At 37.2% G+C, this 25,454-nt stretch overlaps 2 protein-coding genes and 1 pseudogene across 2 annotated transcripts; all 3 read left to right on the top strand.

The window, feature by feature from the left end:
- The first annotated feature begins 3,445 nt into the window (after window positions 1-3,445).
- On the top strand, window positions 3,446-4,381 carry LOC122431090. Its single transcript, XM_043452168.1, has one exon. The coding sequence runs from the start codon at window positions 3,446-3,448 to the stop codon at window positions 4,379-4,381; it is 936 nt and encodes a 311-aa protein (XP_043308103.1).
- A 10,210-nt stretch (window positions 4,382-14,591) lies between these two features.
- Window positions 14,592-15,581, top strand: LOC122431131 (annotated as a pseudogene).
- Window positions 15,582-20,767: 5,186 nt separating this feature from the next.
- LOC122431291 (olfactory receptor 149-like) lies at window positions 20,768-21,700 on the top strand. The gene has a single exon (XM_043452532.1). It carries the CDS (start codon window positions 20,768-20,770, stop codon window positions 21,698-21,700), a length of 933 nt encoding a protein of 310 aa, XP_043308467.1.
- Window positions 21,701-25,454: the final 3,754 nt, after the last annotated feature.

Here is a 25,454-nt window from a genome sequence, read left to right on the forward strand (position 1 = left end):
TGGCAGCAACCAGTTGAAACCTTCCTGCAGCCTAGCATGTTAAAATATTTCAAGTACTACTATTTTATAAATGTTTCATGGTATCTAAATATAGTTAAATATAGGTCAGTGAGAAAAAAATCATTCAACTATTGCACACAAAGATTTTTTTCTGATTTTTTGTTTATCTCTTGAGTGAAATCACTTTAGAATGTTCCTTTAATACACGTCTTAAATATTTCCTAAAATTTTGAATTTTTATATAGCTTGACAGGAAATTCACCAGAGTTCTAATAAGATCTATCACAGCCTTGCTTTCAACCTATAATCTAACAAAAAATGATAAATTACAATGATATGACACTATTAAACACCTGAGAGTCAAAGGAAGAAAAGGGAACTGCTAATTGCAACTTATCCCAAGAGTTGATACTTGTGGGATATAATCCTAATGGGAGATCATTAGCATTATCTGTTCCTCATCTGACTCTTAGCATCTATACTTAGAGTATAAATCACCATTCATATCAACCACCCTTTGCAGAGGGCCATTGACTTCAACAGAATTTGAATTTGAATTCAAAATTTTTACAACAGTATCTTCTAGGTTATGACACTACAAGAAGAAGTCCTACAAGGTTAGTACTCAGAACTATCCACCTGCATCACCAGACCGTTATTCCATTCAGAGAAATAAAGGAGAAGAATACAGAGCACTGGTGTACTGGGGAGCAAGAGGGATGTATCTGAATCCCAGTCCTGGACTATAAAAAGTTAGGTCTTCTGTTCTAGCTCCCTCACTGTGCACTAATTGATGTGAGTAGCTATTTTTCTGTCTCTATCTGTCCTCACTCTAATATTCACACTCCCTGAGGAGCTAAGGTTCCCTTATCATCTCTCTGTCCCCGCTGGAGAAAGTTTTGGCCAGTATTTCTTTGTTTACTCACCTCCACTCAGGCAGTGTGAAAGCTTTGTTCACTTGTGTTGGAGTCTATGTTAACTTATTACTACAATCCTTTCAATAATTTTATTAAAAAATCATATTTATTGATACTTGTATATAAGGCATTGTGCCAAGCACTGTATTGAGTTTACAGTCTAGTACAGAAGAAAAGCCAATAAGTAACTCATAATAATTGATGCAGAATGAAGCATGTACTAAATGTAAAGATGAGAAAGGTATCCTCAGCACATAGAAAACGGTCTTATTAACTGGGGTTTCCATTATTAAAGTCCTTAACTTAAGGGCCCTAGCTATTTCAGATACACTGGGAATGTGTGAGAGAAGATAAGGAAATATAATGAGTCAAAAAAAAAAAGATATTCTACCAAATGCTGTTTTGTGCAATAGTTAAATCATGTGATAGCTAGTGGGACATAAAAATAAAATATTTTGTTGTTGGATGAAATAAAATCATTGAATGGCAGAAATTTATTCAAACTTTACTTGGAGACCTTTGAGAATATTGATATTTAAGAGTTAACATTGAGTAAAAATTTCCAATTTCAGTATCATTGTATATATTTAGGTAGAACGGAGGAACAAGAAAATGTCTTGAGGAAAGAAAAAAAAAAAATCCCAGCCATCATAGCAGGAATGAAAATGCCACTGAAACAAAAGATAAAATGGGAAGCAACTCAATAGATTAAAATTCAAATAACAATGACAGGAATAGGGTCTTTCCAAGGGTATGGGACTGTGCTAAACATTTCATAGGAATCAGTATTGTGAATTTACACAGAAGGTAGATTTTAGTGTTTCTGTTTTTTCAGAAAGTTGGAGAGTAGACACGTTATCTCAAGATCACACAGCAAGAATGGGGTCGATCTGAGGCTTCAGTCCTCTACTGTCTACCACAATCAAGATCCATTAGAACGAAGATAATAGAAGTACATCTAATCCAACTACCCATTTGGTGTGTCCTTAAAGAACATCTGTATGCACGTGGTTATTCAGTCTGTGCTCCAACTTTTATGACAGTCAGCTAGGGTGCGTCTGGTGATAGGGATGTTTGTCTTTGCTGTGAAACCAAATATTTCTTCCCACAGTTTGAAGCAGTTAAGTTTACCCAATCTCTTGAATGTATACAATAAGTTCAGTACCTCTCACTGCCATGTGATGAACATTGAGATAACTTTCCTTTGCCACATGAATTTTTGCCTTGCTAGAAAATAATATCCTTGGTTGTTTTAGCCATCTTAAAATAATTGATTTCTTGATGACATTTTTTATGAAACTATTCAGCTTTACCTGTATCACACACAGTATTTTATTTCAAACTGAACACAATAGCCAAATACTACTTGATGTTAATATGAATTTCTGTGTTCTAGAACCTATTCATTTCCTTTGCAAATCTTAACTAAAGATACATTGGTCTTTAGAAAGCACATCACAATGTTGACTAGTATTGAATTGACGTTAAAATTACTTATTTTATTTTGCATGTACTTTACTCATCCACATCTCTCCCATCTTTGAATTCTATTGTGAGCACATGCAACATGCATGACTATATTTTTAAAAGGTCGGCATATCAAACACCTAGTGTTTGTGTTCAAATGCATTTTACAATTTGGAGAACAGAATCATTTTCTCACCTCCACCATTTAAATCATGAAATCCAAATTGCACAGATCAATCTTGGTACACTGATGCCATAGTCACAGTGGTGGAGTATGTGACTTGTACTTAGGGCATTGTACTCTCACCCCTAAGATTACCCAAATTAGAATAAGAAGAATGGTTCCTGGGGTGGAAAAACCTATGGAGGTATAAGCATGATGTCTGCCAAGCAGTTACATTTCTGTCCTCTGGAGTAAAAGTCCAGGGAGAAGAAACTAGAACATTAAATCTTCAGATCTCAGGTGAATAACACTGGTCATCACATTTCAGATATTTTCAGTTGAGATGTTACTAAAGAAGACAGCCCCAACTAATATAACTACTTTCCACAGACTTGTGAATCCTCTCTGTATTAATTATAGAAAGCCTATACAACTATTAATTATTATAAAAGAAAGGAGAATGCTATGCCATTCAACAGACATGAAATTGATATATAAACATAGAAACTCAGAGGAAGGAACAATACTAAGAAATAATACTAGAAATGTTCATGTTGACAAACTCTATAAATCCATAAATTGTTGTTTCTTTTAAACTTTATGAAATTTCTTATTTGTAAATTTCTTGATGTTTATAATTTCTTTTCTAGTTCAACCAGATTCACTGTTTGTCCTAGAGTGGCAGCAAGAGATACTGGAGAAATCCCTGCATTATGTATGTCCTCTGCTGAAAGATAAAGAATGAACTCCATAGAATTACTCTCTGCCACTCTCTCACACACACAAACATACACACATGCATTAACCTCTCTCTCTCACACACACACACAAATATATACTCATTTTCTGATTTTTTTTTTTGTTTCATTTTTTAAACTTAGAACCTGTGGAAAAGATAATGGACCCTAGAAATCACACCTCAGTGACTGAGTTCATCCTCGCTGGGCTCACAGAACAGCCACAACTCCAGCTGCCACTTTTCCTCCTCTTCCTAGGAATCTATGTGGTCACGGTGGTAGGGAATCTGGGCATGATCACAGTGATTGGGCTCAGTTCTCACCTGAAAACCCCCATGTACTATTTCCTCAGCAACTTGTCCCTTATTGATCTCTGTCAATCCACTATCATTACCCCCAAAATGCTGGTGAACTTTGTGACAGAGAAAAATATCATCTCCTATCCTGAATGTATGACTCAGCTCTATTTCTTTCTTCTTTTTATTATTGCAGAGAGCTATATATTGGCAGAAATGGCATATGACCGCTATGTTGCCATCTGTAACCCCTTGCTTTATAATGCTATCATGTCTTATTATAGGTGCTTCCAGCTCACAGCAGCAGTTTATATCTTGTGCATCATTCAATCGACATTCCATACCTGCCTTATGTTGAGACTCTATTTCTGCAAGGCCAATATTATTAACCATTATTTCTGTGATGTTTTTCCACTCATGGAGCTATCCTGTTCTAGTATCTATTTCAACGAGTTATTGGCTCTAGTCTGCAGTTCTTTCAATGCCCTGATTCCTGCCTTGACTGTTCTTATCTCCTACATCTACATCCTCTACAAAATCTTCCACATCCACTCCACGGAAGGCAGGTCCAAAGCCTTCAGCACTTGCAGTTCCCATATCTTGGCTGTTGCTGCTTTCTATGGATCTGCAGCATTCATGTACCTGCAGCCATCATCTGTGAGCCCCATGGACCAAGGGAAAGTGTCCTCTGTGCTTTATACCTGCATTGTTCCCATGCTGAATCCTTTGATCTACAGTTTGCGGAATAAGGACGTCAAATTGGCCCTGAACAAAATTCTGGACCTTGGAAAATACAGATGAATAAACTCAATGTTGGTATCATATCAGAAATAAACGTTTGTTTTGCTGAGATATACAATGTTTTAGTTTTATTGTTCAAAATCTTGGAAATTCAGGATCATTTCCCCATACAATACATTTCCCAAATTCTTTCCAGCCTAGTTCCTTTGAATTTGTTTTATATTGATTATGTATGGAGAAATATCAAGAATAATGTCAGAGACTCTTGAGAATTACAGAAACTCCAGTGCAATATAAAAAATACAAATAACAAGAATATGATGATCATAATGTAATAATATATTATTATTGAGATAGTATAAAATAGCAAGTGCTTTACATTAGACAACTTTCTTTAATATTTATGATATCTCTCAAAGCAAGCCCTAGTATTGTTTCCATTTGAAAGATGAATAAATTGAAACTTGTTTACTTTGAGTAAGTGCCCATAGTCGCAAACTTAATAAAGACAGAGGCTAGAATGGAACCAGGCTTCAGGAACTGTGATTTTACTCAAAATAATCTATTGCCCCCAGGTAATTGTGGGTAAATGTAAGGTCTTCCCAATAATTTCCTTCTACATATTAAGCTTCTCCTTTTCCTGTGAGATTGTATTTCTTTCTGCTAGATCTCTTCAATGTGATGTTCACTTTTATTTCATTTGATTTAATGAAAATAATCAAAATATTTCAAACTTGTATTGATCAAGCAAAAATACCAAGTTCAGAGTTAATACAGAATCTTATGATAAGACTTATCAAAGAGATTCAAATTATCATGTTCAATACCAACCGTTTTTATTAAAATTGCCCAATATTTTTTATCTTTAAACCATTAGTGCTATACTATTTATGTAACAGGGCTTCCCTGGTGGTTCAGTGGTAAAGAATACAGTTGCCAATGCAGGGGGTGTGGGTTCAGTCCTTGGGTGAGGAAGATACCCTGGAGAGGGAAATGGCAACCCACTCCAGTATTCTTGCCTGGGAAATCCCATGGAGAGAGGAGCCTTGCAGGCTAGAGTCCACAGGATCACAGAGTGTCCATCCAAACAACCTTACCACTAAAGTACAACAGTAAATTTGTGTTAACAAGTGCTCATAATAAACCAATATTATGTAAGTTGCATCACTTTCATGAGGTTCATGCACTTTTGCCATGGAAGTTATAAACAATTGCTATTTCTTGTCAGTTTTATGTTGGAAACGTCTTTTCTCTCCCCTCATATTGGTCTTTTTTAGCTTCTGGGCATTAACATCTGGTAAGTATAAATTCACATGAAACTGTAAATATCCAGTTGTCTTCTGCCTCTTCTCAGTTCAAACCCTGTTACTCATTATTGACACATCGACATTCTTTGGGTAGTGTGCTGCCTTTTTCACCTGCAGTGTCCAAATATACCACAAATAAATAAAAAATAATTTTACTTACCACCCACGTAATTTTATTATCCATTCTTTCATCAATGTCAAGTATTCATTTTCAATTATTTCATATTATTTTACTTAAATTTCATATTATTTGTCTTATATTTTCATATCATTTGACTTAATTTTCATCAGTACTATAAAAAGAAGGTAAAAAGGGTACAATTACAAATAGGCATGATTTGTAGTCTGCTATATATAGTCCAGAATATATATAAATCAGCTAAATCAGAACATATGCCCTGTCTGGACTGAAAGAATGGCTTCTATGGGTCTCTTCAAATTTTTAATTTCTGAATAATTATAGGAATGATTTGTTTACTCCTTGTTTACATTCTTTCTATATCTGACCTTTACCAAACTCCAGCTCTCTTTCTCACTTCTTTTACTTGGCACACTGAAGCAACTTCAATCATAGTCTGTTCACTTATAAGGTGACATTCCAGACACACAGTATTCTTCTCCAAACATATCAGAATCCTGAAGACACAGCAAACCCTTAGTTAAAGATTTTCAATGCATGGGTATGGTGGATTTTCCTTGAATCTGAAAGAACTCCAGTGGAAGGTATTCAAGACAAGAGATCCTCTAGCACCTTGTTTCTCAGAGTTGTCTATAGATGAGAAATAGTGGAAAAATCTGAGAGATTTTATTTAAAATGTATAATCTCAAGCCATACAAGAGACTGACTATCAGAATCTGCTTTTGATCAAGATCCTTAGGTTATTTCCATGCACATTAAAAGTTGAGAAGCTTTTGAAAAATATTGATATCTGACCTCACACACTAAAATTTTGACTTAATTGATATAGTGTTCACCTTCGGTATTGAAATTAAGGAAAATTAAAACACTCCCTTGATAATTGTTTAAATGAATTTAAATGAGTATCCAAAACTGAGAAGGACTTGCTTCCCTTGTGGTTCAGCAGGTAAAGAACCCGCCTGTCATGTAGGAGACCTCGGTTTGATGTCTGGGTTCGAAAGATCCTGGGGGGAAGGGAAAGGTTACCCACTCCAGTATTCTGGCCTGGAGAAGTCCATGGACTCTAGAGTCCATGGGGTCACAAAGAGTCAGACACAACTGAGTGACTTTCACTTTCAATGTAACACAAGTATAAACTTTAAAAATAACTAAATCTTCTTATATTTAACTATAAGATCTCTCAACTTGAGTGTGCAATTTACCTTGACTCAATAATTTTATGTATACTTCCAAATTTCCTATTTGAGAATAAAAATTGAAAATCTGATATGTAAGAATAGAAGAAGCATGAAACATATGTGCCTATTAAAACAGTTTATATATGCAACTTAGAAGCTAGAATCATTAACAGTAAGCACCTAAAATATAAAAAAATTAAGCCAATATTCTGAATTTCTACCCATAACTTTAAATCTAATAACATATAGATTTCACTTTGAATTAATATGTATATTACATATTTACACATAAAATGGATAAAATACATTTTTGTACAAGGATAAGTGATTTGTTCATCATTTTAAAATTTGTTGCCTCATTAACATTAAGATAAGTTTTCAGAATGTTGTTTGATCCTCTAAAACCTTTTATTCACAGAGTGAACTGGGAACCGGTAGCTCTGGCTAGGAGCCTGTAAAGATGCAGAATCTCTAGGAATTTTACAGTTTCTGGTCTTACATTTAGATCTTTAATCCATTTGGAGTTTATTTTTGTGTATGGTGTTAGAAAGTGTTTGAGTTTCATTATTTTATAAGTGGTTGACCAGTTTTCGCAGCACCATTTGTTAAAGAGATTGTCTTTTCTCCGTTGTATATTCTTGCCTCCTTTGTCAAAGATAAGGTGTCCATAGGTGTGTGAATTTATTTCTGGGCTTCCTATTTTGTTCCATTGATCTATATTTCTGTCTTGGTGCCAGTACAACACTGTCTTGAGGATTGTAGCTTTGCAGTATAGCCTGAAGTCAGGCAGGTTGATTCCTCCAGTTCCATTCTTCATTCTCAAGATTTCCTTGGCTATTCAAGGTTTTTGTATTTCTATACAAATTGTGAAATTATTTGTTCTAGTTCTGTGAAAAGTACTGTTGATAGCTTGATAGGGATTGCATTGAATCTATAGATTGCTTTGATTAATATACTCATTTTCACTATATTGATTCTTTCAATCCATGAACATGGTTTATTTCTCGATCTATTTGTGTCCTCTTTGATTTCTCTCATCAGTATTTTATAGTTTTCTATATATAGGTCTTTTGTTTCATTAGGTAGATATATTCCTATGTATTTTCTTTTCGTTGCAATGGTGAATGGAATTGTTTCCTTAATTTCTCTTTCTGTTTTCTCATTGTTAGTGTGTAGGAATGCAAGGGATTTCTGTGTGTTAATTTTATATCCTGCAACTTTACTGTATTCATTGATTAGCTCTAGTAATTTTCTGGTGGAGTCTTTAGGGTCTTCTATGTAGAGGATCATGTCATCTGCAAACAGTGAGAGTTTTACTTCTTCTTTTCCAATCTGGATTCCTTTTATTTCTTTTTCTTCTCTGATTGCTGTGGCCAACACTTCCAAAACTATGTTGAATAGTAGTGATGAGAGTGGGTACCCTTGTCTTGTTCCTGACTTTAGGGGGAAATGCTTTCAATTTTTCAACATTGAGGATAATATCTGCTGGGGTTTATCATATATGGCTTTTATTATGTTGAGGTATGTTCCTTCTATGCCTGCTTTCTGGAGGGTTTTTATCATAAATGGATGTTGAATTTTGTCAAAGGTTTTCTCTGCATTTATTGAGATAATCATATGGTTTTTAATCTTTCAATTTGTTAATGTAGTGTATCACATTGATTGATTTGTGAATACTGAAGAATCCTTGCATTGCTTGGATAAAGCCCATTTGGTCATGATGTATGATGTTTTTAATATGTTGTTGGATTCTGTTTGCTAGAATTTTGTGGAGGATTTTTGCATCTATGTTCATCAACGATATTGGCCAGTAATTTTTTTTTTTTTTTTGTAGCATCTTTGTCTGGTTATGGTATTAGGGTAATGGTGGCCTCATAGAATGAGTTTGGCAGTTTACTTTCCTCTGCAACTTTCTGGAACAGTTTGAGTAGGATAGGTGTTAGCTCTTCTAGGCAAAACACTCTCTGGCATAAATCACAGCAGGATCTTCTATGACCCACTTCCCAGAGTATTGGAAATAAAAGCAAAAATAAAAAAATGGGACCTAATTAAACTTAAAAGCTTTTGCACAATGAAAGAAACTATAAGCAAGGTGAAAAGACAGCCTTCAGAATGGGAGAAAATAATAGCAGACAAAGCAACTGACAAAGAATTAATCTCAAAAATATACAAGCAGCTCATGCAGCTCAATTCCAGAAAAAATAAATGACCAAGTCAAAAAATGGGCCAAAGAACTAAACAGACATTTCTCCAAAGAAGACCTACAGATGGCTACCAAACACATGAAAAGATGCTCAACATCACTCATTATCAGAGAAATGCAAATCAAAACCACAATGTGGTATGATCTCACGCCAGTCAGAATGGCTGCTATCAAAAAATCTACAAGCAATAAATGCTGGAGAGGGTGCAGAGAAAAGGGAATCCTCTTACACTGTTGGTGGGAATGCAAACTAGTACAGCTACTATGGAGAATAGCGTGGAGATTCCTTAAAAAAACTGGAAATAGAACTGCCATATGAGCCAGCAATCCCACTGCTGGGCATACACACCGAGAAAACCATAATTGAAAGAGACACATGTACCCCAATGTTCATCACAGCACTGTTCACAGTAAGCTAGGATATGGAAGCAACCTAGATGTCCATTGGCAGATGAATGGATAATAAAGCTGTGGTACATATATATAATGGAATATTACTCAGATATTAAAAAGAATGCAATTGAATCAGTTCTAATGAGGTGGATGAAACGAGCCTATTATACAGGGTGAAGTAAGTCAAAAAGAAAAATACCAATACAGTATAATAATGCATATTTATGGAATTTAGAAAGATGGTAAAGATGACCCCATATGCGAGACAGAAAAGAGACACAGATGTAAAGAACAGACTTTTGGACTCTGTGGGGGAAGGCGAGGGTGGGATGATTTGAGAGAATAGCATTGAAACATGTATATTACCATATGTAAAATAGATCGCCAATCCAGGCTTGATGCATGAGAGAGGGTGCTCAGGGCTGGTGTTACTGGGATGACCCTGAGGGTTGGTTGGCATGGGGAGGGAGGTGGGAAGGGTGGTTCAGGATGAGGAACATATGTACACCCATGGCTGATTCATGTGAATATATGGCAAAAACAACTACAACTTTTTGAAGTAATTAGCCTTCTATTAAAATTAATTTACAAAAAAAAAAATATATATATTCAGAATCTCAAATGCTCCTCAGAACTGCTGGTGAGGATCTGATTTTGAAAAAATCTCCAGGTAATTCTGTGAAGAAATCTTGATCACTAATTGATGAGTTCAGGATTGACCAAGAACCCCTCTTGAAGGAAAGTTAGACAACTGGGCACATGTCAACTACAACTGCTTCTTTTCTCAACAGTTTGTCTTTTGAGAAATGGAAATCCTTGGAGAGTATTTGAATCCATGTTAATTATTGCCTGGCATATATGAAATCCAGAACACACCTTCATAGCACAATGATCACAACCACTCAGGGGAGGACTGAGAAAGGTGCAGATATTTGCTACCTTGAAGCTGAAGAAACACACACTGAAGATTTAGAATTAGAGATGCTAACCTGTGATGCAGACTACCTTCAAAAGGGGTTCTGAGACCTGGGCTGTGCCGGCCCTCTCGACACTAAAGACAGCAGAATGCTGGGTACCTATTATTCCTGACACCAACACAGAGCTTTCTTCTGAGTCAAAGGAAGCCTGTTGAAAATAAAATTTGGTGTTGAGATTTCCAGCAAGGAAAAAGTGTATTCATCTCACATTTGTGACTTGAGGCTATTAAGACTGGAAATAATACCGTGAAAATTCAGGTAAATATTCATCATATATTCATGTATGGAATTACTTATAAAATCCCATTTATATCCTCCTATGTCCTAAACACTATGCAACTTACTTCTTATACAGAGGAGAATAAGTCTGATTCAGTGCCTCATATGACTTACAGTATATCTCAGGTCTAAATATGTGCTGTTTAGAAATGACAGTTTTCTGAATTTGAAGTAAGAAGGTTAAATGAAGGTGTTGGAGAATGTTTTCAGGATGACTTCTAACTTAAAGAAGATTTAAAAAGAAAATAGAACATATTTGCCACACAACAGAGACAAAGAGAGTTGGTGGGGTTATTTCATGTGAGAAAAACAAATAAAAAGATAGACAGCTGAGAAAACATGACATGGTCCCCAAATTGAAAGAATTCAAAAGTTGGGTACCAGAGGAATTTGACTACAAAAACTAAGGATGGAGATGGGCAAAAGAATGTGGCATTTTTTACTTTATTCTAAAATCATTAAAGGAAGTCTTTTCTCCAGTGTCCCTGAATGTGGATCGTCATCTGGTTTAGGGTTGAGTGCATTTTGTGATGAGAATTAGTAGTTCATTCCAGTTCTAGGCATTCAAATGTTAAAATATTTTTCTTACTTTGACTAAAGAGAGTGGTTTAATTCTTTCAAATACCATTCACAAAAAAAAAAAAAAATTCTCTCTTTTTGCTTCTCTTAGAACATATGAAGATGCCTGCAAATTATCCCATTGCCTTCAAATATTTTCCAAGCTTTTGATAGGTGTTTGTATGTCTTCTCACTTATCTCTCCTTCAAAAAGATATCTGTAACTCAATACAGGACTCCAGATATAAGTTTAGTACAGTGCTTCCAAATCTCATGGCACACATGTTCTTATTGTTCATAAGTCACTAAGTCATGTTGAATTCTTTGCAACCTCATGGACTACAGCAAACCAGGCTCCTTTGTCCTCCACTGTCTCCCCGAATTTGCTCAAAATCATGTCAACTGAGTCAGTGATGCCCTCCAACCATCTCATCTTGTACTGCCTGTTTCTCCTTTAGCCTTCAATTGAAAGAGTCAATTCCTAGGCAGGTTGATAAGAAGTCCTGGGGTCCCCAAGGAGATAGGGATCTGGAATTCTCAAGGAAGAGGAAAGGACAAGCATTCCTTTTCCCTTTCTTCATTCCTTATTCTTAGTCACATAAAACGTTTTTATCTTTAAGCCTTGACCTGATGATTACACAACAAGCAACTCAGTTTAAACTCTGTACTAAGGATTATATAACAACAACATATTCCTCTTGAGGATAGTTTCTCCTTCCTGAAAACCTTCTGGCTAATCATATTATCTTAAATATGAAAATTGTGGGAGCGGCTCTAGTAAGATCTTTACAACCTCTAGACATTCTTTTGATTCATTGTAATAACTGATTAAAAGTCTATAACTCCATAGCTAACACTAGCGAGGGGGCACTCTTTCCGTCCTCTTCTGATGTCTACCTCAGAAGCATTCTCTATCTCTTTTATACTTTAATGAAACTTTATTTCACAAAAGCTCTCAGTGATCAAGCCTTGTCTCTGGCCCTGGATTGAATTCTCCGGTGGCCAAGCATCCTGGCGTCTTTCGTGGTTAAACAACAACCTTTCACAATCTTTCCCAGCATCAGGGTCTTTTCCAATGAGTCACGTGGCCAAAGTATTGGTGCTTCAGCTTTGGCAACAATTCCATCCAATGATTATTCAGGGTTGATTTAGATGGCACACATCAGTCCAGTTCAGTCACTCAGTCGTGTTCGACTCTTTGTGACCCCATGAATCACAGCACACCAGGCTTCCCTGTCCATCACCAACTCCCAGAGTTTACCCAAACTCATGTCCCTCGAGTTGGTGATGCCATCCAGCCATCTCATCCTCTGTTGTCTCCTTCTCCTCCTGCCCCCAATCCCTCCCAGCATCAGGGTCTTTTCCAATGAGTCAACTCTTCGCATCAGGTGGCCAAAGTATTGGAGTTTCAGCTTCAGCATCAGTCCTTCCAATGAACACCCAGGACTGATCTCCTTCAGGATAGCCTGGTTGGATCTCCTTGCAGTCCAAGGGACTCTCAAGAGTCTTCTCCAACACCACACTTCAAAAGCATCAATTTTTTGGCACTCAGCTTTCTTCACAGTCCAACTCTCACATCCATACATGACCACTGGAAAAACCATAGCCTTGATTAGATGGATCTTTGTTGGCAATGTAATGTCTCTGCTTTTTAATATGCTATCTAGGTTGGTCACTGAAGAGTTGACTCATTGGAAAAGACCCTGATGCTGGAAGGGATTGAGGGCAGGAGGAGAAGGGGATGACAGAGGATGAGATGGCTGGATGGCATCACCGACTCGATGGACATGAGTTTGAGTAAACTCCGGGAGTTTGTGGTGGACAGGGAGGCTTGGTGTGCTGCGATTCATGGGTTGCTAAGAGTCGGACACAACTGAGCGACTGAACTGTACTGAACTGAACTGAGGTTGGTCATAACTTTCCTTCCAAGGAGTAAGTGTCTTTTAATTTCATGGTTGTGATCACGAGCTGCAGTGATTTCGGAGGCCCCAAAATAAAGCCTGATACTGTTTCCACTGATTCCCCATCTATTTCCCATGACGTGATGGGGCCAGATGCCAAAATCTTAGTTTTCTGAATGCTGAGCTTTAAGCCAACTTTTTCACTCTCCTCTTTCACTTTCATCAAGAGGCTTTTTAGTTCCTCTTCACTTTCTGCCATAATGGTGGTGTCATTTGCATATCTGAGGTTATTGATGTTTCTCCCAGCAATCTTGATTCCAGCTTCTGCTTCTTCCAGCCCAGCATTTCTCATGATGTACTCTGCATATAAGTTAAACAAGCAGGGTGGCAATATACAGCCTTAACATCTCCTTTTCCTAGTTGGAACCAGTCTGTTGGTCCATGTCCAGTTCTAACTGTTGCTTCCTGACCTGCATATAGATTTCCTAAGAGGTAGGTCAGGTGATCTGGTATTCCCATCTCTTTCAGAATTTTCTGCAGTTTATTGTGATCCGCACAGTCAAAGGCTTTGGCATAGTCAATAAAACAGAAATAAATGTTTTTTTGGAACTCTCTTGCTTTTTCGATGATCCAGTGGATGTTGGCAGCTTAGAAAATGCTAATACTGATATGGCATCATGGGGTAGATGGCTGAGGCAGTTTGTGCCTGATGGTGACCAGTTAAAAGATTCTGAATGTCACACTTTAAATCTCATCTATAGATGCCGTCTGTATATGTCTCTATATAAGTATATCTATATCTATATATATATATGCACACATATCCACATATGTATGTACATATCACACATGTATATATGTGGATATGCATTTGTTTATTCATTTATGTGTGTATACCTGGACTCATTTATCAGTTGATGGACATAAATCCAAATTATTTCCAAATTGGATTGTTATGCATAGAGCTGCCATGCACCTTTAATGATTATGCTGCTGCTGCTAAGTCACTTCAGTCATGTCTGACTGTGTGACCCCATGGACAGCAGCCCACCAGATTCCTCTCCACAGGTTTCTCTATGCAAGAATACTAGAATTGGTTGCCATTTCCTTCTCCATTAATGATTATACACATGGCTAAATTTTTAATAGAAAATATATTTATTATATTTGAAAATTTGGCTTTAAAAATATTGGATTGAGATATACTTGCTTACATGAGTGGACCCAGAGTAAAGTGATTATATAGGTCAAAAAGATGCCTAAACCATTAATCATTTATATGAAACACCCTATTCCCAATTAAAAGAAAAATAATGAATTCCCTCCAATGACCGTGTTTTTCTCTTTCCCCTCCAGAGACAATGCAGAGGGAAATGGCAGCAGAAAATCACTCCTCAGTGACTGAGTTCATCCTCACTGGGCTCACAGAATAGCCATGACTCCAGCTGCCTCTTTCCCTCCTCTTCCTGGGAATTTATGTGGACAGGGTGGTGGGGAACCTGGGCATGGTCATACTGACTGGACTCAGTTCTCCCCTGCACACCCCCATGTACTCTTTCCTAAGCAGTTTGTCCTTCACTGATCTCTGTCAGTCAGTCCACTGTCATTACCCCTAGAATGCTGGTGAACTTCATGACAGAGAAGAACATCATTTCCTACCCTGAATTCATGACACAGCTTTACTTCTTCCTCCTTTTTGCTATCTCTGAGTGTTACATGTTGGCTGCAATGGCATATGACCGCTATGTTGCCATCTGTAGCCACTTGCTGTATAATATTATCATGTCCCATCAGGTCTATTTCTCCCTCATTTAGGGAGTGTATGTGATGGGACTGATATGTGCATTCTCTCACACAGGCTGCAAGCTTGGGGTTCATTTCTGTAAATTAGATGGGATCTACCATTATTTCTGTGATCTTCTGTCCCTTCTAAAGCTCTCCTGCTCTAGCTCCTATGTCAATGAATTACTGGTTCTGTTTTAGTGCACTTGACATCTTTGAGCCCAGTCTGATCATTGTCAGCTCCTACATCTTCATTATTTCCAGCATCCTCCACATTCCTTCCATGGAGGGCAGGTCCAAAATCTTCAGCACATGCAGCTCCCACATCTTAGCTGTTGCTGTTTTCTATGGGGCTGCAGCATTCATGTATCTGCAGCCATCATCAGTCAGTTCCATGGATGAAGGGAAAGTATCCTCTGTGTTTTACATTATTGTTGTACCCATGCTGAACCCCCTGATTTACAGTCTACAGAACATAGATGTCAATGTTTCCCTAAAGAAAATGCTAGAGAGAAGAATATTCTTTTGATCAGAAATAATATGAGAATGATTTTTTAGTCTATATAACTGGCTATTTTATTGTGTACACTGATATTTAATTTTAGTCTACATGCCAATATATATTTATCAACATATATCCATACATTTAGTGGCATTATATTGACATTATTTCATAATCATTTGGCCTGTGATGCCATTTGTCTCTGAGTTTTTTCTCTCATAAACATCACTGAGACACAGATTAAAAGAAATACTAAGGATGATCTGGATCCATGGACCCACTAAAGTCATCAACATCATCTCTCCCTCTGTTCTTCTCTACAATTGATAAAGACCCTCAGTCGATGAAATATCTTCTAGCACTTATCACTAATGTTCTTTCTTCTATCCGATAAAAAAAAACAAAACCGATAGCAGTATAATGACTACAATCTCTACCTTTTGCACATCTAATCTGGAAAAGTATCTTTCCCAAATCATAACTTGTGAATATCTGACTTCTTAAGTCATTAAGTTGTGTTGAGAACCAACACTAGACTTGGAAAAAATTTCTAGATATGACCCCGAAAGCATAATTCATAATAACTGATAGTGTGAATTTCATCAAAATTAAAATATTTTGCTTTCCAAAGACAGTGTTAAATGAATAAAATGTAGTTTTAGGTAAGTGCATACACATATTTTTACATATATACATATATGTAGATAGATAGATAAACAGTAATTTCTAAGTTTCATATTTTGTTTTCTTAAGTTGCAATTTTTATAATAAATGAAAGCTGTCTGACCTGCTATAATGCATTATCATGGTTAGCGCATCATGAATTACTTTAAGTCTTTTTACAATATCTTTTTTTGTTAGTGTTAGGTGATACTTAAAGAATCCTAGAGTTTACCTTGTTTTAGATGTGTGACTGGACTCTAGAAAACAAGTGTGAGTCTATTGCATACTTCTGGCACTATACCAGAAGCCACATCAGCCGCAACACCTAGAGTGAACCCTAGATATTTCGTTCCAAACTAAGATATTTCTTACATATGTATAACCTTTCATATTTATGAATCATATGAAAAAGTATTCTTCCCTTCTGAGTCACATTCAATTCAACATCTTTGAGGTATCAAAGAACCATGCTTAACTTTTTCCTCTTTGATTTTCTTGACCAATTTCTACCACCCACCCACTTATAAAAGAAATAATATGTGAATACTTACTTTATATATTGGTCATGTCAGGCTTACCATTACCAAGTCAGTGAGTTGCTAATCCAGGCAACTCAGGGTTACAAGTTGAAGATGCTGTCATTGGATGTGTGTGTGTGTGTGTGTGTGGGTGTGTGTGTGTGTGAGAGCGCGCTCAGTTGCACAGTCATGTCCAACTCTTTGAGGCCCCACGGACTGTAGCCTACCAAGCTCCTGTGCCCATGGAATTTTTCAGGCAAGAATACTGGAGTGGAGTGCCATTTCTTACTCCAGGGACCTTCCATATCTAGTATCCAACCCACGTCTTCTGTGGCCCCCAAAAGAGGAGCATCAAATCTATCATTCTATTTGACTTAATAATAGCTTCAATTGCTTTCTCACAAGCAGTTATTTATGCTGATGAGAGAGAACTGAATTACAAGTGGATTTCGAAGGTCATTTTAATACATGAAGAAAGTAAATTAGTACAAATTATTTGTGAAAATTTATTTCCTGTTGCTGGACTTAGGGTATTTCAATGCTCATACTCAATTCACAAATCATCATGGATTCAATCAAGTCTGTTAGAATGTGAGAACCAGACACACTCATTTCTGTACTTTCTTTGTACCCGATAATTCACGGGTATCCAAAACCACTGGAAAGTGGCTTCAGAAATTTAATCAGAAACAGAGAAAGTTAATATTGTGATACATTTGGACTGAAATGCATTCATGAGCAGAAATCGTCTTCCTTCAGCTTTCTCATATTCTAAGAAGGGTTTGTTAGATTAGTCATACATATCCTTAAAAACTTTATTACATAATATAACTTCTGTGATCTTCAAAACACATAGAATATAATGAAGATCTATACAAAATGTACTCTGTATATATCTAGAAGACAGATCTATAGACTCTTGAAAATAACTTGATTGCTGCCTAATTGGTATGTGAAAATAACATGATTTATAATAGATGCTACACTCTTACATCAACACACTAAGACAAGTTGTTATGGACCAATGGTATCTCAGGAATTGTTGGAAATGTTGTATAACATTTGAGATGTTATAGTTTATGAAATGTGGGAAGAAGATGACTTATAATGGCAAATACCAGTGTTTGCCCCTGCAGCCTCTTTTGTTGATGAAATTAGACATTTATTATTATAAATGAGTTTTTACAATGACTAAATGAGAGACATTTAGGGAAGGTAGGTATTATAATAATTAAAGTTTTGTACTTAAATGTTTGTGAAACTTTCCTTTTCTGAATTGTGCAAGATACACTACACTCAACTGTCTCCGTGATGTTGGTTAGAATCATAAGGATATATCATCTATTATGAAGATTTAGCCAGATCAGCTTATCTTCTTTTTGCTTTTCAGGAATGCTTGATGTCTATAAACCAAGGGAAGAAGAACTATGGCATTAGCTGGTATTAATTCTGCAGCATGCTCGTTCAGAGTTTCAGCTTTTATCCTGGAGAGGATAACATACAAATCTATTGCATCATCCACAATACCTAGAGTGAACCCTAGATTTTCTTTTCCAAACTCGGATATTTTTTTCCATATATATAACCTTTCACATGTAAGAATCATATGAAAATGTATCCTTCCCTTCTGATACACATTCAATTGATCAGTCTTTAAAGTATCAGGGTTCAAAGAACCATGCTTGACTTTTTCCTCTTTGATTTTCTTGACCAATTTCTACCACCCACCCATGCACTTATGAAATAAATAAAATGTGAATACTTATTTTATATAAATGCTTTTGTGTTACTATAAATACACAGACTTGCACAAGTGAAACTTCAACTCCCAATTATAGAGGTAGGATTTATTTCTATGAGTGAGACCATTTCAGGCCAGTTGGGTGGGGAAAATATCTGCAAAACTTAAAAAATATTGCAACTCATAAATAGAAGTGAAATAAAGAGACAGGCTGGTATTTCTTAATGATGAAAATTTTCATTGATGTTGCACCATAATCTGCGATATTCCCTTGGGAATCATCCTCAGGAAATGAAATTTCTCTGTAGCTATGGGACCTATTGAAATATAATATGGTATTGAGAGACTCACCTCCCTCTCTGGAGCTATAATCTAGTACCATAAATGTTTCATTGAATAGTAGATAAAGACAGTTAATGGTTGTAGGGTACCTAGAAGACTTCTCCAAATTATAAGAATGAATCTGTGAGTGGGTTTTCAGTCATAAACGGGCAATTTGCTTCTGTATTGTCTTTTCTTTTTTGGGGAGGGGGAGGAGAACACTAAACTTGGAATCAGATTTGAGTATGACTTATTCTTCACTTTTCAATTTTAGTAAAGTTTCTAACTTTCTGAATGTCAGTGTTCTTTTAGAAATTTGGATTCATTACCACTACTTCACAAGGATTTTGCAAAAATTAAGGGATCATAAAATTACATTATAACAAATAAGAAATATAAACATATCTTTATTTTAAAGTTATTATTTTGAATGAATGTTAGAAAGGCAGAATTAGTAACTCAGCAGATGCTCCTATTGTTCTTTGTGGGAGAGCCAACTCTACCATCTAACAGATGTAAGAACTTGGTCAATTTTCTTAAACTCTTTGTGCCTCAGTTTCCTAATGTAAACAGGAATTAACCCTACCTGCCTCAGAGAATTGTAGTAAGGACTAAAGGTGGTAATGTACATGAAGTATTCAGTAGTGCCTGGACATATTTCTATTAACATAACTCAGGCTTTATCTCTTTTAATTAATTTTTATATTTTTTAAAAATTGGATGATAATTACTTTACAAGCATGTTGTGTTACTTTCTGCTATATCACAGCATGAATCAGATACATAGACATGTTCCCTCCCTCTTGAGCCTCCCTCTTGCCTTCCCATCCCACACCTCTAGGTCGTCACAGAGCACCGACCTGAACTCCCCCTGCTATACAGCAGGTTCCTACTTGCTTTAAAGAAAAATAAAAAACTACACACCAAACACAAAAGCATCCCAAAGAGTTTCTGTCGTTTTAAAGGACTCTTGCTCAGTGGCATTCTGGCCTTCCCCATGGCACGTGTCTATCTTTTATTAAGATACATTAAGAATGGTATTAAGTTGTTATTGTAACTTTTATAACTATATTCATAATTCTTATTGTTATAGAGGCAGATAGATTTATCATATTTAAATCAAAGTCATCTGCTCACTAGGAGACTCACTTGTTAAATTTATACCTCTTCAGATATATTTGAGAAAATGAACAAAGCAATAAAGGCAAAGAATTACAGAGGATATTAAGGGTGCAGGTGGGAAAAAATTGCATTTAAATTGGGAATGCAAGTTCTTCATATCTGAAAGAATATCACCCTACAAATAATCAAACCCTTATCATGATGAGAACACAACACTTAATAAGGCAACTTAGCCATTAGCTTGTTCCTATACTGAAATAAAATCTAACTTTTTAGTTTAGATTTAGTTCCACTTTTGTACACATCATTTGCTATGGATGAGCACCCAGCACATTTACATAGTAGCTCTTCAATTATTTGAAGATGAAAATCAAGTCTCAGGTCTCTAAGTAAAAATTCCTGGGAGCTTTCACAGGAGAAAGGTTAGAAATGTGACTCTGCAGACATGAGTTTTAATCTCAGATCAGTTATTTTCTAGCTACATGATCAGGTTACTAAAAACTCCCCGTGCTTTTTATGTCTTCTTTAACTTAATAAGGTTGTTTCTGAGACTCAAATTTAAAAATAAAAGAAATTAGCATAACACTAGAAAATAGTCAAAAGCTGTTATTTTAATTAAAGCATTTTCATACGGAATAATTTCACTTAAATGGAATAATTTCAATAAAGTCACTTTATATATTTATAATGTTGCTTTAAAAGTAGTTTATTAATGATGCTTTGTAAATTACACTTGCTAGAAGGACACATAAGGTGATAGTTAAATAATTGCTTATCCTTTATTAAATAGCTTCTTGGTTTGACATCAATGCTGACACTTTGGAGACCTGTATTCTATGCTGAAGTCCAACATTCTAACACAGATGAGGAACGCCTCACTGGTGACTGAGTTTATTCTGCTGGGCATCCCGCACACAGAGGACCTAGAGACCATGCTCTTTGTCCTGTTTCTGTCCTTCTACATCTTCACCCTTATGGGGAACCTGCTAATCCTACTGGCGATTGTCTCCTCCGCTCGGCTGCACACTCCCATGTACTTCTTCCTGTGTAAACTGTCTGTGTGTGACATATTTTTTCCCTCTGTGAGTTCCCCCAAGATGCTCTTCTACCTCTCAGGGAACAGCCGAGCCATCTCCTACTCAGGCTGCGTGTCCCAGCTCTTCTTCTACCACTTCCTGGGTTGTACCGAATGTTTTCTGTACACGGTAATGGCCTATGATCGCTTTGTTGCCATATGTTACCCTCTGCGCTACACAATAATCATGAGTCACAGAGTGTGTGCCATCCTGGCCATGGGCACCTCGTTTTTTGGGTGCATTCAGGCCATCTTTCTAACTACACTCACCTTCCAGTTGCCCTACTGTGGCCCCAATGAGGTGGACTATTACTTCTGCGATATCCCAGTGATCCTAAACCTGGCTTGTGCAGACACCTCGGCACTAGAGATGGTGGGGTTCATCAGTGTGGGTCTCATGCCCCTCAGCTGCTTCCTTCTCATCCTCACTTCCTACAGCTGCATCGTTTACTCCATTCTTCAAATCCGATCGACCGAAGGCCAACGGCGTGCCTTCTCCACCTGCAGCGCCCACCTCACTGCCATCCTCCTCTCCTTTATGCCAGTGGTTCTCATCTACCTGCAGCCCACCCCTAACCCCTGGATTAATGCAACTGTTCAGGTCCTGAATAACCTTGTCACCCCCATGCTAAACCCCTTGATCTACAGTTTGAGAAATAAGGAAGTGAAATATTCTCTGAGGAAGGTGCTAGAGGAGATGGCCCTCATTCATGAGAAGTGATAGAGGTCATACCGTATTGCTTATGGAGGACTTTGCACAGAGATATTAGCTCTGCTCCCTTTTACAGATGAAGAAGCTAAGATTAGAAGATAAGAAGTGAATTGCTCAAGGTCACATAACTAATAAATTACCCTACTCAGGAGGGATAATAGGATATCCTACTGCTCCCATTTGGCAATAAAAAACCTAGGCCTTCTGTCCCTCACTCTTTGTCTTCCTCTCCTCCTCATCCTCTCCTGTTCCCTTCTTCCTTACCCTAGCACTTCCTCATCTTGGCTGACATGATTACATGATTAACCTCTCAAATGCCTGCATCAGATAAGCCCTCATTTGATGGTCTAGGGATTGTAGAAAAATGGGAAGGTTTCAACCATATGGCTTCCAGTGGTACTCTGTGACCTCTGAAATGAAAAGAAATTGTGTAGAGGAAAAAGACCTCTGGGTGAGACCTCAGGACCTTTGTCTCCTAATGACTGAATCAGAGGTATCAATGTGCTGTTTCACCCACAAAGACTGCCTATTGGTCTTCAACCTGAAAATAAGCCTTGACTGTGATTTGAAGCTGTAGATGAAAGAGAATGTGAAGAAGGTAGCCAGGGGGAGTCTGTGAAGCGGTGACTAGCTCTGTTGTTTTTCAGTATTAGAAATTTTAGGTTGTCTTTATAATCCCAAGCACAACCAGCAGTCCATGTAAAATCTAAGCTGCTATTGTTCCATGGTTTTGGATACTCTGCTTACCAGAAAGCCGTGACTTTAGTGCTGCCCCTCTAACTTTCTTTTTCCCTCTGTCTAATGAGCTCAGCATAAGATATGTGCTATTCTAGCCCAGGCAGAAATTTGAAGGAAAGTGAAGGGTGAGATGAGAATAGAAGGCAGTGATGGGAAGAGAAAGGAGTGACTGGAAGGGAAGAGAGTGAGTGGTGATTAAAAGAGAAGGGGATAATGTGAAGAGAAAGATGTGATGAGAAGTTAAATGGATTCTGGGATGAGAAGAAGAGGTTGAGGCCAGTTGGCTCTCCTTTTGTTTATTTTCAGGATCAGAGTTTAGTCAGGGATTCTCCCACACTTGAACCAGTCACAACATTGTGTTTAAAAGCTCATATCAGGGTGATGAGGGGATGCGTGTTTTTAAAGGGAAGAACATTTTTCCTGCTCATTTCTCTTAAACCCTGTGCCTTTTATTCTCTCTAACAGAAATGCTCCTTCCAGAGTCTTTAGTAGAACAATTTCATTCTCATCACTGTTAGTTGCTCAATCATGTCTGATTCTTTGTGACCCCATGGACTGTACCCCACCAGGCTCCTCAGTCCATGGAAAACTCCGGACAAGAATACTGGAATGGTATTTCTCTACTCCAGGGGAGTAGATCTCTACTCCAGGGGATCTTCCCGACCCAGGGATCGAAACTGGGTCTCCTACACTGGAAGCAGATTCTTTACAGTCTGAGCCATCAGGGAAGCCCACTAAAGACCCAGTAAAAATATTTCCTGTGTGAAACTTTATACTAAGCAAGTCAGGCTCTCATTTCTCTGTGTTTAAAATAAGATTTAGCAAAAACATCCCTCCCTCCATCATGCTAGGATAAGTTTTCGCAAAGCATTTTCCAACAGTGAAAGTAAAGTAGATTCAGGGAAGGTAAGGAGAAAACAAGAGTTAGCTGGGGATTGACTATATGGAATCAACAGTTCATTTGTTGAATAGAAGAAATTCTGAGTCCCAGATGAGTTTGTTTGTTTGTTTGTTTGTTTTTTAATTTGAGGAAGCAGAACCTCAGTAACAAATCTGTCAGCTATTGCTTTCATTTAGTTATTTATTTTTTGGCTGTGCTGGTCTTTGTTGCTCCATGGGATTTTCTCTAGTTGCAGTGAGTGGGGTTTACTCTCCAGTTGGGATGTGTGGGCCTCTCATGGTGACTTCTCTTACTGTGGACTTAGTTGCTCCATGGTATGTGGTTTCTTCCTGGATCAGGGATCAAATCCATGTCTCCTGCATTGGCAGGTGGATTCTTTACCACTGGATCACCAGTGAAGCCCCTGTCAGTTATTTCTAATCTATCCAGTATCTTGAGAATCAAAAGGGCAGATACATCTTCTGGCTCTTGGGATGAAGCTGGAATGGAACAAGCCCTTGTTCCCTAAAGAGTTTTTATCAAAGAGAGAAAATACGGCAGAAGTCACGTTTTCTACTCATTCAGTAATAATTTTTGGATCCCACATTCCTACTTTGCTTTCCTAAATAAGGTGGTTTGCCTTCATTGCCAACTGGAACTCTTCCCAGAACTGGACTTCTCTCTTCTGTTTCAGGACTTTAAGGAGATAGAGTCCTGATCCTTTTGTCCAACTCCAATTGTTTTCCATTAATTTTACTCTGTGCCTTGACCATGCTTAATTACATCTCTGGAGCCAAACTCTTCTAACTCTATTGCCACCTCTCATCTCAGACATCCATTTGGAAGCTATCAGCTATCACTGTCATTGGTCATCTATCTGTTTGAATTGTCTTTGGTTGCTTAGTCCCAGGATTATCTAAAATACCTACTCCAAACCAATAGATTACTCTTAGCCTTTCTACTAAAGTTTCCTACCTCTTTGTAGTCCTTGTTCTGGTTAAAACAGAGGTATTTAACACAGCTTGTTGAGTAAGGCATGTTAAACTCTAAAAGTACAATGTGAGACAGAATTATATCATGACTCAAAACCAGTTCTGTAAAGAAAAGTAACAAAATAAGTTACATTGTTTAGTTTCTATGTGCCAATAAATTCTCTTTAAAAATTTTATACATTATTAATTGGCTATATTAACATCTCAACATGTTGAATACCATTCACATTTTTCCAGATGTAGGAACTGAACTCCAGAATGGGTAAATAACATCCCTAAAATCATATTGAATCAGAGGAACTGTAATTGAAGGTGTTTGTGTGTGTGTGTGTTCTTAGTAGCTCAGTCATTTCTTACTCTTTGTGACCCCATTGATTGTATCACACCAGAATCCTCTGTCCATGGGGATTCTCCATGCAAGAATACTGGAGTGGGTAGCCATTTACTTCTCCAGGGGATCTTCCCAACCCAGGGACTGAAGCCAGGTCTCCAGAATTGCAGGTGGATTCTTTACCATCTGAGCCACCAAGGAAGGTAGGATATATCATACCCCAAATTTAAGAGATTTTTTGGATTGTATATGAAACATTAATGTATAAGTAAAATCATGATGAAGCAGAAAGAAGTACACAAATTTTGTCTATGATTTTTAATTTGTGCAGTTCTGTGAGATCAAGCTACTTGAAAGTTTTCAAAGTGAGTAGACAATGTAGATATTAAAAAGAAATACAGAGTTGTCATTTACATCAAGGACCTAGTATTGATGTGTATATACATATACATATATATATACACACATATATACAATAAAATACATATACAATATTTCATGATGTGATAATTTTAAAAATAAGTAACATTTTCAAGTACTTACTGTCTACCATCCAATATATTAAAACAGTTCAGTTCAGTTCAATCGCTTAGTTATGTCCAACTCTTTGTGATCCAATGGACTGCAGCATGCCAGGTTTCCCTGTTCATCACCAACACCCAGAGCTTGTTCAAACTTATGTCCATCTAGTCAGTGATGCCATCCACCCATCTCATCCTCTGTCATCCCGTACTCCTCATGTCTTCAATCTTTCCCAGCATCAGGGCCTTTTCTAATGAGTCAGTTCTTTGTATCAGGTGGTCAAAGCATTGGAGCTTCTGC

The sequence above is a fragment of the Cervus canadensis genome, chromosome 29, assembly GCF_019320065.1.
Source record: "Cervus canadensis isolate Bull #8, Minnesota chromosome 29, ASM1932006v1, whole genome shotgun sequence".
In the NCBI taxonomy this organism is placed as follows: domain Eukaryota; kingdom Metazoa; phylum Chordata; class Mammalia; order Artiodactyla; family Cervidae; genus Cervus; species Cervus canadensis.

Coding starts and splice junctions, on each gene's coding strand:
- LOC122431090 (XM_043452168.1), top strand. CDS start 3,446: ATGGACCCTAGAAATCACACCTCAGTGACTGAGTTCATCCTCGCTGGG.
- LOC122431291 (XM_043452532.1), top strand. CDS start 20,768: ATGAGGAACGCCTCACTGGTGACTGAGTTTATTCTGCTGGGCATCCCG.